Genomic DNA, 19,625 nt, shown 5'->3' with positions numbered 1-19,625 from the left:
TTTTATTCATTTGAGGGTGTGCATATTTACACAGAAAAAAAGCAAAAATGAGAAGCTATATTTGAGCATGTAGGGACATAACAGGCGAAACTCTAAACATTACTGCAGCAAATGGACAAAGTATGACATGAATTGACTGGGTCAAAGTCACCTTCAAATTAGCCACCAATGAAGCGCCAGCGGATGAGGTTATTGTCATAAAAGATGCTAGCCTGTTGACCACATGGGCAAGGTTTAGACCTGCAATACCCGCACACAGAACTAGAGGTGTCGTGTTGACTATAAGGGAAATATGGTATGTTGTCTGTGAATATAAACACAAACAAATCCAATAGGGAGCTCCAATCCTACTGTAGTGGCGCTCACCTTAACCACTTTAAATCTTAAAGCCACTAGGGGGCGTATGGGAAAACTTGTTTGGATGCGTGTTCTGCCACAAACAAATCAACTGTCAATTGCGCTGTATCTCTTTCCATCCATTTATTTTGTGCTACCATAGCATAAAAGCAGCAATGTCCAATACACTTGCATTAAATTAATCATACATGTTGGTTACAGCACAACACAGAATAAGACACGACCAAGTTGACACGACCATGGTCAAAAACTGTTTCCCTCCCATCCGCACACCTGTTCTCCTTAGCAGGCACTTACCTATATGCATTTTGATGTTAATGTGCCGCCCTGTGTTCAATGTAAGAACTGCATGTTCAAATTCACACTGTGTTTCCCTCAAAGATAAAAGAAAGCAACAAAATTACATTATGGCTCCAACACCTACCTAACATCCAGGTTAACGTGTCCTCCACTGGCCTATGCCCTTTGTCATTGAGGGACAGAGACCAGCGAAGCAGAAGGTTCCCAAGCAGGCAGGGACCTGAGGCGAGAAATCAACTGCATAGATTTTTAATATTGTCAGTTTTTCGAAAAAATGAATGTAAATTGAAAGTTTGTCGAATGTGGTGATCTATGCAGGTTTACCCAGTTTCCCTGCACACCTTGCTTGTAACATCCAAGTGATTCAATAAAAGGAAAAATATTGAAATAAATTCAACTTCTGCTTATCTCTCTGAGCTGTAAATATTCAACACAGACAGAAGTTCTGTTGATTCAGAATTTAAAATTTGTAGAAAGTACAAAGAAGGTCCAAATATTAGGAGTTAAAATGTTCGTTTTTGAACTTCTCTTTAGGGCCCCTAAAAATAAATAGAAAAACACCACAGAACGAGAAACTCCCTTGGAAGTTGAAACGTTGAGTTATGAGTTAGGTATTCGAGAGACGCTTTGCCCTTTCATGGTCCTCTGTGTAAAAAGTAGGATGCGACAGAGACAACTTCCACACGGGCATGGCCTGTGGGAGGAAGAGAAAATCATGAAGGGAGGGAGACAATGCCAGGGAAAAGAGAGAAATCAAGTGTTTTAGGTCGACTGTGAAACAAAGAGTTGGCCCATCATCTCTTTTTTCTGCTGCAAACTCTTTTGTAATGCCTTGGATAGCAACATAAAATTCCAGAGTCTTCAGGGGCGTCGGCTTGCAACCTTACATGGGCCTCCAACTGTCCCTCTAATGAGAAAATTAAAATGCAATTAAAGACCAACATATAAGACTCAAAAAGCTCACTGAGCGTTCCAATACCCACTATTTAGTATGCTAGCATGGGTATTGGAACGCTATTCTGACCCACAATCCTTTGCGCAGCGCATGTATAAACAAGAAAGCCAAAGTTCAAGGTGTCATGTTTTGAGGAAATAGTATGTTCCAATTAAACACACTTACAGCAAAAAGAAAAAGTATGCAGCTTTAGTTAATAGTCGCTTTTGTGTAGCCGGCGTGTGCCACGAAATCGCGCAATCACGGCCTGTGCACGGCATCGTGCGAGAAGGCTGGTCGTGATGCTTGGTCGTAGGCCTCAGTTTTTCTTTCTTCCCTTTTGCGGGTTGCACTCAATGTCTTCTTGCTTTGTCACGGTACATTTTGTGAGTGCGCCCTCTGCAGCGTTTTGGACATTACCACAATGAACAGTGCGTTAAAAAAAACAACAGCTCTCTCTCGTCGGAAAATGTCCTGATTACCCTTGATCAGTTTCACAATGTTCAATGCCGGATGGACGGAGCACAAATGGAGCAGCAGCGGGAAAAGAGAAGGAAGAGATACACCAGCCATTTTCTCCCCTGTTGGAGTGAGCTGCACCCTTCTGAACTTTCATTCTGTACATCATTGACCTTGTGACCTCTGCTTTGACCTGCATCACCCCAAAGACTCTTGTCCCGAATAAAGACATCAGAAAGATCTTACTGAGGAGAAAAACAAGACAGACCAACAGGATTTCCATCGCTCTCATTATTCAATGCATCCGATTTGTTACTTTACGTTTCAAGAAAAAAAATCCTTTTCAAGCCACCCGAACTCGCAGTCATAAGTCTTGTACCATTACCATTACCATTCAGAGGGAGTGCAGCTAAATACAAGGGACTGAGGCAGTTGACGGTTACACTCTGTGTATGGATTAAATATAATCTTCATCATTATCTTTTAAAAGCGTTAAAAGTACTCAAAGGAGACGATATTTTGGCAAGGAAGGGAATCGTGAAGTAGCCATTGATTGGAGCAAAATCCCTTTGATATCTGAAAGAGCCTTGTTTGGGTTTGTGCAGTTCAATCTGTGCGTGGCAGAAAACACAAGAGTGGAGCTGGGGATGCAGAGGAGGCGCCCCCTGCTGAGGAGACTGGGCCTGTGAAGCGTGCAGCTGAAGAGGAGGAGGAGGAGGAGGAGGAGAAAAAGGTGGAGACAAAAGAAAGCAGAAGATAGAGGTAAATGGAGAGGCAGAAAGGGAGGCGTAGGTCTCTGTCCCACTGCTCACCAGCATGGTCAACTTCAACCCAATTTCAATTGGGCCCCGACACCCTCTCTTTATCCACTTCCCATCTATTTGCCTGTTCACATTAGGACGTCTGCCATATTAAGTGCAATCCAAAACCAATTAGCGCGGCGTCAAAGTGTCTCATAAAACTATCCAACAGCGAGTCTATGGCCCAATCCAACGCCTACGAACTCGCAGACTCTGAAGCGGATTCCCACAAAGTTTATGTGTGAGGGTTTTGTCAAATCACAGATCGCTTGTAGACATCTTGAGCCCTTCCTTCATGCACACTCCCCGTAAATCCGCATTTCCGCAGAGTTTGCCTGAAGGAACTTCCCACAATTCATAGCGTAGAGGTAAACAGATGAGACAGCCCTTGGGTGTTCAGCCTGGCATAATATTATAATCATTATAATTAATAATAATAATAATCAAAAAATTGACAAAAAATAAGTAAACAGATCATTTAACAAATACTTCTCGTCTAATAAGGCAAGAGGCAAGTTGTGTCATCAAGGTAACACAATATGTAGCTGCAAAATTCTGAGATGGGGTTTCCTTCCAGAAGAAGTTTTTTTTTCTTTTTTTCTTTACGCCTATCATATATAGATAGATAGACAAACATTCATGCTCATATTCACACCCGGAGAACCTGAAGGGAACCCATGCTGACACGGGGAGAACTCCACACAGAAGGACTGGCCAGATCAGGACATATGTGCATATTCAATTCAATTCAATTCAGTTTATTTTATATAGCCCAACATCACAAATACAAGTTTGCCTCGGAGGGCTTTATAATCTGTACACATGACATCCCTATCCCGGGACCTCACATCGGATCAGGAAAAACTCCCCCAATAAAGATAGTAAAAACCCTCTCACAGGGAAAAAAAGGGGAAGAAACCTGAGGGAGAGCAACAGTACAGTATATGTACAGTATATGTACAGTATATATATATATATATATATATATATATATATATATATATATATATATATATATATATATATATATATACATATGTGTGTGTGTATTCATCAGGTTTTACATAGGGTTGTTAGAAGGACAAAAGTGAAACCAAGGTATTTTTCACAGAGTACAAAGCTACTAAACTGTCTCTTTGTTCAGTTTCAAACATGCTGAATGATACGTTGAATGATACGTTGATACGTCACACTAACAATGTCTCATATCCCTTTATGTTATATGCAGATTATAATCTGATCCTAAAAATATGCAGACAACAGGTTATGAAGCACCACACAACTCGTGTTGACTTGTTAGTGTTTTATTGTAATGTGACAAAATAGTTGATTAGAAAGATGATAATCAGAAGAAACATGACTCGGACTCAAGAGTTCATCCAATTAAACACGTTCATTAAAGCTTCTGTAACTGAAGTAAAATAAAATAAAAGAGTTAGAGCTGAAGCTGCAGTACAACACCAGAGAGAATATCAAATACGTCAGTTTGATCACTTTACAGCAGTTTTCAGCAACGTAACGTTCATAGTTTGCCAGCAGGTTTAACAGATTATTGAAAGTATTTCCAAATGATGCTAATGTTATTTACATGATCTGCCTTTCTCGGTCATGATCGTCTGTTCTCGTGAACGGCCGAATGATACGTCACTTTAAATGTTGCCGCCGCAAGGAATTGTGGGTCGCCATTATCTCCTTTCATTTCGTAAAGGCAGTTCCAGTGGCTCCTATGGTAAAGGAGATAAATTAGGAAGCATGAAGCTCCTTCCCTTTGCTTTTAGATAATTCGACCGGCATTTATCATGGCGGCCACTGTGATACTTCCGGGTCATTTCACTCAGTTAGGAAGGTTCCTAACCAAAAAGCCCCACCTCCAACCTCTGACCACAGAGCACGTGGCCGGCTGTCGTTAGTTGTGGTGAAATCGTTGCCATGGTAACCAAGTCACACTCGTGAGGCGGTGTCTCCAAACTAGCGTTGCACTTTCCGACAGTATTTCATATTCATTTGGGCGTTAGACAGAGTGTTTTATGTGAAGAAGAGACACTGAGTTGCGTCTACAGCCAACTTGTATGTTTATTCGAATTCAAGGTAAGCCAACGCTAATTTAGTAATGCTAGAGCTAGCTAACGCTGGGCAACAGCTGGCACCTGCTTAAAATACATTTTATTTGTGTAGTGCTTTAAAAGGTACTCAAGGCACTTTACATGGTAAATAAACAATAGATGCAACAACAGTATAAGCAAGAGACAGTAACATAACAGTAAGAAACAAAACAAAAACATACTGAACTAGTATCATAGGTTAAAAGCAGATTTAAGTGCTGTTTTGAAAGTGGTGAGTGATGGAGAATGTCTGAGGGGCTGCGGGAGAGAGTTCCAGAGGGAGGGAGGGGACAGCAATGGAGAAGGCCCTGACCCCACAGGTCCGATGCTTGGACAGAGTAGGGGTAAGGAGCATGTCGGTGCAGGAAGTCAGAAAGGTATGACAGGGCTAGGTTGTGAAGGGTAAATGAGGAGAATCTTGAACTGGATTCTTTGCTGTATGGGGACCCAGTAGAGGTTTTGAAGGACTGATGTGATGGGATCTCTGGTGTGGTAGTAGGAGAGCAGACGGGCAGCTGAGTTCTGGATTTATAGTAGTTTGTTGATGATTCTGGTGGATGTTCCGCAGAGGGTGCTGTTGCATAAACGGATTCTCATCTTCAGATTCGGGTCGCAAAAACGCCCACGCAGAGAGACACCTGAGCAATGGACGCTAGACATCTTGGCATCACCTCGCCGGTGTCCCCCCCGGAAGAAAAGGAGGAGGAGGAGGAGGAGGTTCCTGACCTGCAGCTAAGCTTTGTCTTTGGGAACAACAATGTCAAACCACAGACCCCCCTCCTTCTGCTGGAGGATGCCGAGCAACAGGAGCCTCCTAAGTGTTACTCAACAGAGACGGTATATCTGAGCAGAACTCAGCTGAAGCATGTTGCAGAGAGCATTTTGAAAAACAGCCTGCTAAAGGTCAGTTTTGACACCACCTGTCTGGCTACACGCGCTGCAGTGGTTTACAATGGCCAACAATTTCCTCTCTCTGTTATCTATTGATTCTAACCGCTCGCTGTATCATCTTTAGTATTTATATCTTGAAGGCAACCAGATATCCAGTGTCCCAGATTCAATGTTCATCAGCTTGCCAAACCTTCTGTGGCTGGATCTCAGGAATAACCAAATTCCATCCCTCCCTGACAAAATTGGCTTGCACAGGTAGGTTACTTATAGACCTGCTCTTTGAGATATATGCTGATTGATTCCATCCACCTTGGGAGTATAGTGTATGTTTCTTTGTCCAGTTTCACAACATTTTGTGTTCTGTTTAGTTGTAGATTCGGAAACCAAATTCATGATTCTAAAGTGTGGCGAAATTAGATTATTTCGGGATATTTTGTACAATTTGCTCATGTTCAGTTGAGGACTAAACACTCCCTAACAATCTGTGATTTTTTTGTCTTCACGTAGGTCTCTAAAAACGGTGCTTCTGGAAGGAAACCCCATCTCAGAACTTCCACTAGAGCTGGGTAAGGGGAGTTCGGTAACCTTTTTCTACCCAGCGACGTCTCTGCTCTTTGAAGGGACAAGGCGTCTTCTGGTTTCATCACTTTCAATAAGCCTCACTAGCAGCAAGTTTAGAGCTAGGTTAGATTAGATTTATAGAAATAATACACAATCGGTTATTTACATGTTTTTCTTCTCTTTGCTGTTGTAACTAAAACTGTGGCTAAAACACGGCTGCTTCCATGTACAGTACATTAAAGTTACTGTGAGGAACTTTCAACTGGTTCTAAAATGGTCTCAATTTCATACCGATATCTCAATATGACCTATCTAAGTAAACCAGACCATCAGCGAGAAGATTGACTATCTACATAGCTATGCTTAATGTTTTTCATCGGTGCCACCGGGTTGGATTCCACATGAAATCATGCAAGTTCTCCAGAAACATTCAGTTCAGACTCCAGCGGGGCCTCCAATCCACCGTGGACAGACCTGAGCTGGTGTTGCTACCGCCTTCAACCTGAGGAGACCCCGGCCGTATTGCTGGGCCCACTGGATGGAAGGGAGGCACGGGGACCAGAACCAGGACTTCGTTGGTCACACTGTCAGATCCTGCTGCAGTAAAATGAGGGTTTTCTAAAGGGAATCTGGCGCTCGGAAACACTTCCACTTTTGCCCACAGGGGCCAACACAAAATAAATGGTCTTTGTCGTAACTTTAATGCTTGAAATCTGGGAATGTATAGTGTGTAAGATCCCAATACTAATGCACTCAAATTAATCTAGATAAGAGCAGCAACCAAATTTAAAACTAATCTAATGGATTCTTTCTCCGCCTCCTTTTCTCTCCCAGGGAATGTGATCACCCTCAAAGGCCTGAACCTGAGGAACTGCCCCATCCGTTTCCCTCCGCAACACATTGTGAGCCAGGGGCTGTGGAGTATCCTCCAGTACCTGAGGAGCGCCATGGCTATGCGGCCGGTTAGCGCAAGGAAGAGCCCTTCAGGTGACTCAAAGGCACCTTAACTTTGAACATTGCAGCAAGGTGTGCAGTGTGCACGAGCATTCTGGCCATCTGCTGTTTTTGTCAAAGATAAGGCAGCTAGCCACAAAAATAGCTCCATGCCCTGGTTCCACTGCTTTTTAGAGAATAAGTTTAGTTTTTTATATAAACCGATTCTGCGTTGTCATCAACCTTTTTTCCGCCACGATAACATGGAATATTTAGAGTCCAATCCTACACGTAGGTAAAAGTTACATACAGACCCTTATTTTTTATAAACACATTTTCAGCTCTGCAGTAAGAAGGGAAGGTTTTACAGGCTATTATTAGCTAACTTGTTAGTGAAATGCTGGCATAAATATGCTGCAGTTGGAGAAGAACTCTGTATTCTATTCGTCGTGTTCATCTCACCACGACCAGCTGCAGCCAGCACTGACTGTCGCCAGTGTTGGCGGCCCCAGCATCAGACTTGTAGCCGCCATTGTCTTCTCATCGGTAGAGCTGCCGGTGGTGGAAAAGCTCCAGCTTTCCGAGCTGATGGTGTCCAGCGTGGAGGAGTCGGTGGACGAGGACGAGCTGCGGCGGTTCAGGGACCTCAGACACCGGATGATCCTGCTGGACAAGTCAGAGTTGGGCTCGTTGCCGCAGGCAGATGGAGACTCGAAGTCCCGCCTTCTTCCCGCCATAAAACGGTATGTAGAAGTATTCAATTTTTGACGCGAGATTGCTTTTACGCCATTATACTTTGACATTTTCTGGGATATGTTAGTGAGCTTTTATTCAGGGTGTTCGAAGAGGAGGTTGGTTCCACTCTCGTATCTGTGCATTGAAGCCAGAAGACGCTTAGCTTAATTTAGCTCAGCTTAGTTTAGCCTAGCATAAAGACCTGAAACAAGAGGAACCAGTATCTCTAAAGCTCATTGATTAATTAGTGATACATTGTTTGTTTATTTCATATTTAAAAAGGGCAATTCACAATGTTTTTGTGGGATGGTTATCACCACTGTGATTGAACAAATAAAATATTATATGTGAATAAGTGAGCTCCAGAGGTGATACTATTGGGCATCGCTAGGCTAGCTGTTTCTGGTCTTTTATGCTAAGTTAACCGGCTAACCGGTTAACTTGCTTATTTGCCACACACACGAGAGTGGCAAATAAGCATATTTCCAAAAATGTCAAACCATTTCTCAAAAAATAATAAACAAAAACACTGCCTCAGCCAGATACATATCAAATGCGTCAAATGGGTTTTACAGAGAAAAAAAGAGCTACTTGTTTAATGCCCCTGCCGTTGTTTACAGTGTTTTCCAGGCAGCAAATATCAGTTGGCCATAAAATGTGTTGAACCTGTTCAGATATAGTGCGCAACAGAATTGTAAAGTGTTATTGTTCTATCTGATAGCCAGGCAGAGGAGACGGATTGGTTTTGTTTCAGTAGATAAACTCTTGCGATGAAGACTGGAGCTGCGTGTGGCACGGTGCTTCGGAAAAGGAGAGCAAAACACTTTTTAATGGCACTCTCTGCAGAGACCAAGTAATAAAAACAAAAAAATCTCCCAGGCTATCTACGCCTGGGCTCAGAGCTCAAGAGAGTAATGAAAATAAAGCATTTGGGTTCAATTTATCCACCAGAAAAAAGGCAACCACCAAGGCCAGTGTGATTCCCCAGCTCCCCCTGCTTGACTCTCGGCACTGGAAGAGGCTAGAAGAAAGGAGACAGGCTGCAATGAAGGAGCTGACAGAGAAACAGGCTATTCTGGAGCAGAGAAGAAAGTGAGTTCAGTTCTATTATTATTATTATTATTAAGAGACTCCGGTATGATAACGTACCCTCTCCACTGTCCACAGCGCTACATTTTCGACCATTTAATCACTAAATGACTAGACAAGGTTTCATGAAGTGGGGCTTTATTGTGTCCAATTGGCATCTTGCCCAGGAAGGAATCCAGACTAAAGGTGTTTTCTCAAAGTTAAGGAAGGATCTTTCGGGCACGAGGGTATGCTTGTCAACGTTAAGTTATTTTACCTCAGCAATCCATCAAAATATTTATTTCTGTCGAGTTTTAATGAATCGTGTTTTACAAACTGCGAGGTACAATTCCTATTTATAAGTCTGGTGGCTTTGAAGAGAGATATTATTTATTTTATATTTATAAATTATAAGAGTTGTACAAAAAAATCCCTGTTAATTGTATTTATTTTTATTAGGCCTAAATATGTTGAATTATTTTATTGTTTTGATAAGTGCAAAATCAATATTCCTAGAATTTTTTTGATGTGAAGTAGACAAAGTAAAGTAAAAAATATATAAAAAAACACGCCATTTCCTCCTGCTCTCTGAATGCTAGGTCCTCTGCAGGACTTGGAAGAATGCATCCTTTACTTTGAGAACCACCCCATGTCCACAATGTAAAGAATGAATAACCAATGATCAACCATTTAGCAATAATAGCCCAGGAACCCTTTTCCTTGACATGGATCTATTACAGTATATTGTTATTTGGCTCTCCCACAGGAGCCAAGAGGCTCTTCGGAAGTGGCGTACACAAGCCAAGATCCCCCAGGAGAAGAAAACGTCCGGGCAGAAGAAGCATGCGGAACAAAGAAACCAAGAGGTATTTGTGGAATAAACCACCTCCACTTCTGTCAGCCTGTCGACCACAAGAGGGCAGTAGAGCGCCACCTCTGTCAAACTGAGCAGGGCACTATAACAATGATTATGGTACATGACATTTACATAGATGCTGGTAAATTAGGTTTTCAGGTAGCAGCGCTGCCGGAGTCGGTGTCAGTGATCCTTGAGGGCAGCGCTGTCGAAGGTGGCAACAGATGGCAGTGCTCGCGATGGAGAGCGCGATGGAGAGCGCCACGTCGGTGCTCTCGGAGCAAATAGCTGTCAAAGCTGACATGTGCATGAACCACAGACGATGCAGATGGATGGTTTTGAGTAATTTGACTGTCAGCTGCATTTCTACGCATTCAGCTTGGAAGTGTAGCGTAAAATGTTTGCCAGTAACCACTTACTTCAATATTCACTATATCAAATATAGTAGTATAATAGTATAATAGTTTGACAAAACAAGGCAACAGGATAATAAACACCAACTCTTCCTCTGCTACAGAAAGCAGAAACAGATTCAAAACCTGGTGTGGTTCAGGCGTCCGCCTTGTCCCTCCCAGACTGTGAGGATACCAGGTAAATGGGTGACCAAAACACTGCCTAACTCCAGAAAAAAGGAGCACACATAGACCTGAAACCTGAGCCAGTACAAGAAGCAGAATCAGATATGCTGCTTTGATATGTTTCTGTTAGTTAGTTAGTTAGTTTGTTGTATTTAAAAAGGGGGAACTGATAAGGCATGTTTTCTACCAATGTCAGCTACTGAGCCTGTTTCATTTGTGATATGTTGGACATTTGGTTTATAGAAAAGCGACACAAGGCCTCCTGAGCCATAGGGACAGAGGGACAACAGGTCTTAAAGTATCCACCACATGGCATTTGGCATTGTCTCCCATAGTGAGCAGATGAAGGTGGAAAGCTAGAGACCCCTTGTGGATAAAGAGAGACAGTGCACCCACATCAGCAGTTTCTTTTGTTCTCCTTAAGCAAAACCATGCCCCAAAGAACAGACAAATTAGATTTGATTGTACGCCTCAGACTTTTCTATTTGCATTGATCAGATTAATCTTAAATAAGAAGAAAACAGTCACTTCAGAGGCTCGCATATTTAATCAGCTACCAGACATAAGGGCTATGAGACCACCAGACATACCTAGGCAACTAGATATTCAGTATGAATATGATTCGGTATGATATTTTGACCTTTTGACCTGGCCCTTCAAGATCAGCCCGCAAGCTGGAGCGGCGGATCCGTGACCGCGTCGACGAGATGCAGGAGAGACGCAGGAATCCCAGGGCCACCACCACCGAGCAGATGGCAGCGTCAGAGATAGACGTGGAGGAGGTCTGACCCTCCCTTCATTATTCACACAACACAACTCAATCTATATCAAACTCATAGGTTATTGATCATATTTGTTTTTGTTTCTTTTTGTTTCCCTCCCCACTTACAATGGCAGATGAGGAAGCTGCAGGCCCGGCTCCTGGAGAGGAAGAGGAATTGGGGAGGAGATTGTGAAAAGTGCTTCACTATCTTCACTGGAGACACCTGGCCGAGTTTCATTGACAAATAGCAGGGATTTTAGTTGTGTGGTATTGAATTCAATGTAAAGACTAATTGCTTTATGAATATTTACTCCACTGCTCATATCATTAAAAAAAATAAAGAGCACATGCTGTTACTGAACAGTTAAGTGAGTGTTTTGAAATGTTCTTACGCAAGACACCCTCTCCATTGAACAACCTTGTCAGGTTTCCATTTTCCATTTTCCCCTTTTACCTTAGCTCATTATCATACAGTACCTTAAAATATGTACACAGTATGGTACGTCACCTATTTAAGGTGTGCAATTAAGCTGTTCACTTGATTGACTCACAAGACATAATAGCATACATAAGACTCATATTCCCTGCGTCAATTATCTGAAATACCACCACACAATGGTATACCACTAAACAAGGCTTGAAATATAAGGGGAATCAATTAAATTATAATGTATAAGATAAAGTTGAGAAACCATTTATTTTCACATTTGATCTTACATATTATTTAAAGTTTTTTAAACAAGTAAAACGTAAATAAATACAACCGATTGACATTAATAGTGGGTATTTGCATCAGGTCTCAAGTGCTGCATCCAAATGAAGGACCTAATGGGCATTTTAGAATCTTCAATGCTTTCGTGAAAGTATTTGATGGCTGTACATTACAAGGAATATTTAGAGGCCATGTTTATTTCACATTTGTAAAAAATATCACGACGCTCACAAAACATTACGAAAACGCATCAAATGTTTTATCAAATGTTAATCAAATGTTCAGCATATTGGCTATAAGTTTGAAGCGAAACGCCATTGGCCTCTCGCAATGGAAAACGGAGGCATCCCCGCGCTTGTGAATGGCATCAAACAAGTCAAAGTGAGCCGGAGAGAGGGTAGGCCTTGTATTGAGAGATTTCTGCTCTTCTTGCACAGGGAACGTGATGTCAGCGGTGGCAGTGCTGTTGTAATTGACTTGGTGGGGGTGATGGCGTCATTTTATGCACTGGTGTAGCCTCCTGCTCCAATAGCGAAGGGGAGACGGATCTTTAGCCGACGCGACCGTGGCTCCCTTGGCCGGGATAGAGCACCGCCGAGCCGGACACTTGACGCCGGGAAACATGGAGGCTGTGGCCGAGGAGCTGCGGGCCGGCTCTCGGGTACCTGTCACTATCGATCAAATAGTTAACGATACACTGGTCGTGACGCTGACCTACCGAGAAAGGAGCTACACGGGGATATTACTTGACTGCAACAAGAAGTGAGTGTTATTTCCTGTGTTCTCTGTCCACATGTATCTTTGCAATTAATTTGCTCAACTCGGGTAACGGCCAATGTAGCTTTGATGCTAACGAGTCGAAGCTAGCCGCTTAGCCGTCAGCTAGCGGCTAGCTAACTGGGCCTCTATACAAAAGACTGACAGGCCAGCTAGCTGCTAGCTAGTCGGCTAATGGCAAACTGACTTCATTTTAGCTCACGCTGAGATGGACAAATGCATTATTTTACTACGGTGAAACACGGAATGCCAACATAGTGCTTCCGTCTGATGGGTTTGTAAATTACTCCTCTTGAATAATAACTAGTTAATGTCAATGGGTTCACATATAGCTTTTTGTTAGCCTCATCATATACAGAGTAGCTACAACGTACCCAGTACAAGGGCAGGCCGTGGATCAACACAACTCTTGTAAATCATCTTGATGCGTTTATACGCACAGATGCCACTGCATTGTGTGCCCATTTTCTCTGAGGAATGTTTCAATCTGAAATACAGTTGCTGATGTGACAAATGGCCTCTCTCACATCCAGCCTCTACTGATCTGCAGAAACAATGAAAAATGGCAATAAAGATACATGTGGGATTCGTTCGATCCCAACTGGAATGCCTTTTTCTTTTGAACCTGGTTCTGGTGAGACTCTGTGACCATATTGGACTCTGTGCCTGACAAGAAAGAGGCCCACATCTTGCCAGTTAACAAGAAGGCACAATGCTTTTAACATGAAACAACCTTAAGAAAAAGCCTTCACTAAAATTGACATGAATCAGTGTCATGGCTTATCTGCCTCTGTTAGTGTATGTGTGTGTTTGTGTGTCACATTTGTAAGCCTTGTGCTGCTCCTGGTGCTGTGCACCTTAAAAGACACTGGCTTTGGACTATTTATAGATGAGTAGAATCAGAATCTGACCAGCTTTGCCCCTCAGTATGCTTAGATGGTTTTTCATGCGAGAGCTCAAGCAGTCCTGAAAATAACCCACCCAAATGGGAAAAGGCAGGCCTTGGAATAACTTAAAATAGGCTCATATTTCAGGCCTTTTCACTGACAAAATTTGACTACTTCTTCCTTTTCAGCTCGTGGCAATACATTTCCTATCATTGTCTCCCACAGATTATTATTATTTTAATGCCAACGCCTCGGGCCTATCATTCAGGCAGATCTCTGCGTCTCTAGTTACACTGTACACAACGGACAACAGCGCCGTGAATCATGACTGGTCATGTGCTGCGTCCTTGTCCTTAACGAGCACTGCCTGTTCCCTGTCACAGGCGGCCCTTTCGGTTCAAAAAGGTGAGAGAACAAGCAGCGCCGAGAGACTAATTCGGAGGTGCCTGCCGGTTGCCTCTCCTGGGGAGGGACACACAGGGCTCCCCAAATGTGCGCTAATTAATAATCTCGCCCCAGATGCAAAAAAAACCTGAAATCTCCTGGCTCCTTCTCTTACATCTCTGAATCCCGAGTGATTCATGGGATTGTTTTTGTTCAGTCAGTTGTTGGGGAGGGGGGTGTTCCTGGGCATCCTGTAGTCTCTTTGTCTGCTGTCTCCTGACTAAAGCAGCACAGCCATGTTACTGTTGCCTGCCAGCCACCTCTCAAAGACTTCTTGGCAGTTGGGCCTTCTTTGGACATGTTTTTTGAGCCTGGAGAATGAGAAGGAAAAAAAGAAGCATAAAATCAGTCAGTGATACTATTGCTACATTTTTGCTGCCTTAGGCAGCAGGACAGATAATCGCCTGGCTGCTTGCAGACCCCAACCCCCACGCGTAAAGAATTTTCAGCATACAGGTGACGGGGAGAGTGGTGCCAGTTTGTCCAAAGCAAATCAAAATGGTAAAATAGGTTTTCACTCGTAGGGAAGGAACCAATCTGGGTGCTATTTTTCTCTTTGGCTTAATTGAAACGGCAAGGTATTGGAATTGTGCTGTCCCACTGGCCTTAGATTATCTGACACAGTGAAATCCAAGCACGGCATTACAGCATCTCTTGTGGTGGAGAATGTTTAATTGAAAAATTTGAGAAATGTTTGTCATGTGTAACAAGACTGTTTGCATTGGCTTGCACCAACTTCATTGAAGCAATCAAATGAAGCTCAATGAGACACACATTAACACATCATTTATCGTTTCTTCCTTTTTTTCCCCTCTCTTAGAACTGGGCTTTTCTGTTTACCAGAATTCACAGCAAAACCCGGGGACTGCTCGTTATCTACACCGGTTTGTCAAGAAGTCCCAGAAGTTCTGAGTGAGGAGCCGGTTTCCAAATCTCCCAGCCAGGCTACGCACAGACCAAAGGATGAAAACACTCTTCCAGAAAGCGGCACACCTACTGCGCCTCTTCTCTGCCCTGTACCCACACCGGTGCCAGCTGGAGAGACCCCTTACCCTCCTTATTTTGAAGGAGCCCCCTTCCCTCCGCCCTTATGGGTGCGCCACAGCTACAGCCAATGGGTACCTCAGCCCCCTCCGCGACCAATCAAGAGGAAGAAGAGGCGGACGCGAGAGCCCGGACGCATGACCATGAGTACGATCCGCCTGCGGCCGCGGCAGATACTGTGTGAAAAATGCAAGAACACACTGAACAGTGACGAGGACAGCAAAGATGGAATGAGCAACACTTCCAAGACTTCTAGAAAAGAGAATGCACTACAGAGCGACGAAGATGGCGAGGGCAAGGATGCCCCCTCCAAGCTGTCGAGAAAAGAGGATCTCGTCACAGCCAAGGACGCTAAGAGACGTGAAACTGGCAACAGCCTTGACAGCAAGCGACTCAGGAAGGACAAAAGGGGGGACACTGAAGGGGAGAAGTTCCCTGGAGGTGACGTCATCCCCCACAGTCCTGTCATAAAGATCTCTTACAGCACTCCACAGGGCAAGGGGGAGGTCATGAAGATCCCCGCGAGAGTCCACGGTTCAGTCAAGCCGTTTTGCCCCAAACAACTGGTGCAGAACGGCGTGGGAGAAAATGGCAAGACACTTTCCGACCCCACCAAGGAGCAGCGGCACATTTTAGATGCCACAAGGTCCGGCCTCACAGTGTCCATTCCCAAACTCAAACTAACCAGGCCTTTTACAACCGTGGGTCAGGACTTTCCCTCTCCAAAGATCCACTTGAGACCCCCTCAGCGGGAGGGTGAGGAGAGTGTGGTTGAGTATGAGGCAGAACTTGTAGGAGGCACCAGGAGACAAAGCCCCAGGGTGCCCGGTCCGTGCCTCCCCCACTCTGAAGACTCGGGGGAAGGTAAAAACTCGCTGGAGTTGTGGTCTGGGAGTTCGGGAGAGGAGGCGGAGCGTGGCCACAGTGACCTCACCCTCCTCATCAATTTCCGTAAGCGCAAAGCTGATTCGTCGAGCCTGTCTGTCTGCAGCAGCGACAGCCTAGACGAGTCCAAGTCCTTCAGCTCTGACGGCACCTCGCCGGAGCTGTGCGACCTGGCGCCAGGCGAAGACCTGTCTGTGACCTCATCTTCGGTACCGGCGCAGGAGGACTGCAAGACGGTGCCGCCACTTACAGTGCGGCTCCACACCCGCAGCATGACGAAGTGTGTGACCGAGGAGGGCCATGCCGTGGCGGTGGGCGACATTGTGTGGGGGAAGATCCACGGCTTCCCTTGGTGGCCAGCACGTGTCCTCAGCATTAGTGGCACCCGCAAGCAGGAGACGGCCAGTTGCGAGGCCCAGTGGCCCCAGGCGAAGGTGGCGTGGTTCGGCTCACCCACCACCTCCCAGCTCTCCGTTGCCAAGCTGTCGCCCTTCAGGGAGCTCTTCAGGTCCCGCTTCAACCGCAAGAAGAAAGGGATGTACCGGAGAGCCATCCTGGAGGCGGCCAAGGCCGTGGGTCACATGAGCCCAGAGATTACGTCGCTGCTATCCCACGGCGACACGTAGGTCAGTTCACAACAGTTAGACGTTACATGTGATTGTTATCACTTCATCTGTTTTCGATAAATGTATCCCTGTGCTGTCAAAGACTTAAAATAGGGCTGGGTAATGAATTGAAAAACGACCATAACCAACATTATTGATCTCTCACCTGCCGAGTTTAAGTGATGTTGATATGTTTGATTCCATTCCTCCTTCTCACAGGTTGTAGCCTGAACAAGAAGTATAATGTGTTATGTTACATTGTAGCATTGGCTTTCTATACTGTTTTATTTTAAGGTGGATATCACATCCATCTCTTTTTTTCATTATCATTAAACAACATGGCAAATTGACTTAACTAAAGAGTTGTGAAACGTCAGCTATACCTTAAACCTAATTAAGGACAAACTGCTAATTTATTTTTAGGCTTTGCAGTTATCCAATCGGCCGCTTCTTTAAATCTCTAACCAAGTATTTTCTTAGCTTTAGCGTTCACATTTTGAAAGTAACTTAAAGTCTCAGCATTAAAGAGTTTCAGTATAGATGATCAAAAATATGTTTCTCAGCAGATTTTTATTAAATATGTATCTGACACGTTGAAATAGCAGTAGCTTCATATTTGGATCAAGTAGCACGTGAAAATTGAGGAGTCAAAACGAAGATCTTAAACGGCTTCAATTATTGATATGATGTGAATGAAAGTAGAAGATTCCTGAAAGATTTGTTAACGCCTGAGTTTTGCAAATCTGTATTTTGCCAGCTAAGGTGTCAGAAATCAGAGTCACTTGAAAGGTTTGCATCGTAGAGCACTGGTATCCTAATGGCATTCCATGCCCTAAAATATCCTGCAGATCGAATGAGATGCCATGAAGGTGTTAATCAAGTTTATTCAAAATGCTCCTCACTTTGGTCGACGCTGAGAGTCGTAATCTTCAGCGCATAGAATTATCACGATGTTCCCTGCAAGCACGAAGGTGTCGTTATCATGGCTTTGAATTGTGAATACATTTCAGATCCTATTGCCCATCCCGATCATAAAATGTCTTTTGAAAATGGTTAATATGGTTCACATTTTGGTAGTGGGAGGGGGGGGATGCGAGAAGAGTGAACATGATTCTGCACCAACCTGTTTATTTAAACTAATATTTTGTTTAGGCGTGCCAGGCTCGAGGACACCAGCTACATTTATGTCATAAAGGAGTTACTGTGTTCAAAGCAGCAAAACAAACGAGGGGCTAAATCTTCTAAACCAGTTATTTTTTAGCTAAAAGCCAGTGCATGTGTGTATTTAGTAGTGTTTGTGCACATGGTAATATATTTTTGTGGGCGGAGCACCGTAGAATAATTGTGTGAACTCGCTAGCAAGTTTTCTTGGTTGTCTTTTTTAAATGTTTAATTGCTGAAGAAAATAGGAGTTCCCGACTTGCTTGCCGTAGTTTGTACTGTTGGGGCCATTAGCACCGTTAGCTGAATGCCGTCAGCTCAGGCGCCACCATGTTGAGGGAATTCTAAATGCCCCTCATCTCATATCTAGCACCTTGTAGCATGGTGGTATTAGCATATACATGAGTAAAATTGAACAACTTAATTTTCAGTCTGCAGAGAAGAGTCGAGGCCCGTGCTGTGGTTGTATTGGGACTGGGCGTTGCTCTTTCCAGCTTTAATGCGGGCACAGGCTGTACTACTTACTGTCAACAGGAATAGCTTGTTAAATAGACAGCACTGCTTTAGCACAATAAAAGTAATTCAAATGGTATTAGGCATCGCAAGTGCATGAAAATAGGCTTTACGTTATGTCTCGACTAGCACACTGTCATACAGTTGCTTGTCCCCCTGGTTTCTTCTCTCGTGTTGCCAAGCAGCAGGTCCTCAACACACACTCTGAGGTTAAATATTGCCTTTTGAGTGATATGAGACGGGCTGCTCCCAACCCTTCTTTTTACTCTGTTATGAGCTCAGTAGCCAAGAGGAGTATCTCAGTAGCCAAGAGGAATATGCACAGTGAGGGGTTCAGACCTTTTATTTGGCACTCTTTTCCAGAGCTCATAAAGGACATGTTTTTCTTTGCTCAGTCAGCCACACGGAGGGTTTCAGCGAGCTGGAAAAGCTTGCTGACGTACTTCACAGTGCTCCGCAATCTTCAGATGATTCTCCACCAGATGTCTTCACGTATCTCTCTCATGCCTTGTACACAGTGTTAAGAATTTACCCACACCCTGATTCATCACCTGCCTTGTTTGCTCATTGTCTCATTTACTTTTCTCTCTCTCTCTTGTGTAGAGGCTGAGGACCAAAGAGAGGTCATCAAGTTTTTTTTCTTCTTCCGAATTCTCAGACTGTATCATCAAGAGCCAGAAGGGAGTACGTGTGGTTGCCACAGCTATTTTTTTTTTTCTTCTCACAAGGCTGGTTGAAAAATGGCTGCCACAGTAGAGTGTTGTTGAGACTGGATAAGGGAGCCGAAAAATAAAAATAAAAAACGGCCAGGCATCTATTATGAGCTGAACTATTCCTGCTTTTTTTTCTCTTTTTTTTTGAGATTTAATTATATTTCAATAGAGCCGAATAACGACACTACAAGGACCCAAAATGTATTTATTATCTGTAACGGTTCATTATGATCCACCCTTTTACTGCGACACTCGCAAATCCTCACCGTCTGCTGCTGTCATCACCACGGTCCTCGCCGTCGGTGCGAGGTCCAGGTCCTCATCCGGCCAGAGGAAGCAGGTGGCATCTTCAAAGGAATACCCCCCCCTCCCTCTCACACTTGGACATGAGCCGCTAGACCGCGGTTTTAAAAAGTCTTACCCCGAATCCTCTTATTTCTGAAAATGTGAACGGCTCCAGCCAGAGACGGTAGTGAGTGTTCCAGCTCCCCTTAGCGTTCAGTATTCCATCCCCGTAGCCTTCGGATTAGTTGGATCCGTGGATGTA

At 44.0% G+C, this 19,625-nt stretch overlaps 2 protein-coding genes across 2 annotated transcripts; both read left to right on the top strand.

Moving 5' to 3' along the window:
• Positions 1–5,597: 5,597 nt before the first annotated feature.
• On the top strand, positions 5,598–11,585 carry LOC306747180 (leucine-rich repeat-containing protein 27-like; the record flags this gene model as incomplete). Its single annotated transcript, XM_079230200.1, has 10 exons — positions 5,598–5,855; positions 5,968–6,098; positions 6,351–6,409; positions 7,239–7,391; positions 7,888–8,080; positions 9,024–9,164; positions 9,907–10,006; positions 10,514–10,587; positions 11,236–11,356; positions 11,472–11,585. 10 exons carry the CDS (start codon positions 5,598–5,600, stop codon positions 11,583–11,585), a joined length of 1,344 nt encoding a protein of 447 aa, XP_079086326.1.
• A 1,071-nt stretch (positions 11,586–12,656) lies between these two features.
• Positions 12,657–19,041, top strand: pwwp2b (PWWP domain containing 2B). The gene is made up of 3 exons (XM_079229795.1): positions 12,657–12,811; positions 14,978–16,712; positions 18,969–19,041. Exons 1-2 carry the CDS (start codon positions 12,672–12,674, stop codon positions 16,710–16,712), a joined length of 1,875 nt encoding a protein of 624 aa, XP_079085921.1. The 5' UTR covers positions 12,657–12,671; the 3' UTR covers positions 18,969–19,041.
• Positions 19,042–19,625: the final 584 nt, after the last annotated feature.

Source organism: Taurulus bubalis, assembly GCF_910589615.1.
Source record: "Taurulus bubalis genome assembly, chromosome: 14".
NCBI classification, from domain to species: Eukaryota; Metazoa; Chordata; class Actinopteri; order Perciformes; family Cottidae; genus Taurulus; species Taurulus bubalis.
The sequence above is the reverse complement of the archived record's forward strand: the minus strand, read 5'-3'. Positions and strand labels throughout refer to the sequence as shown.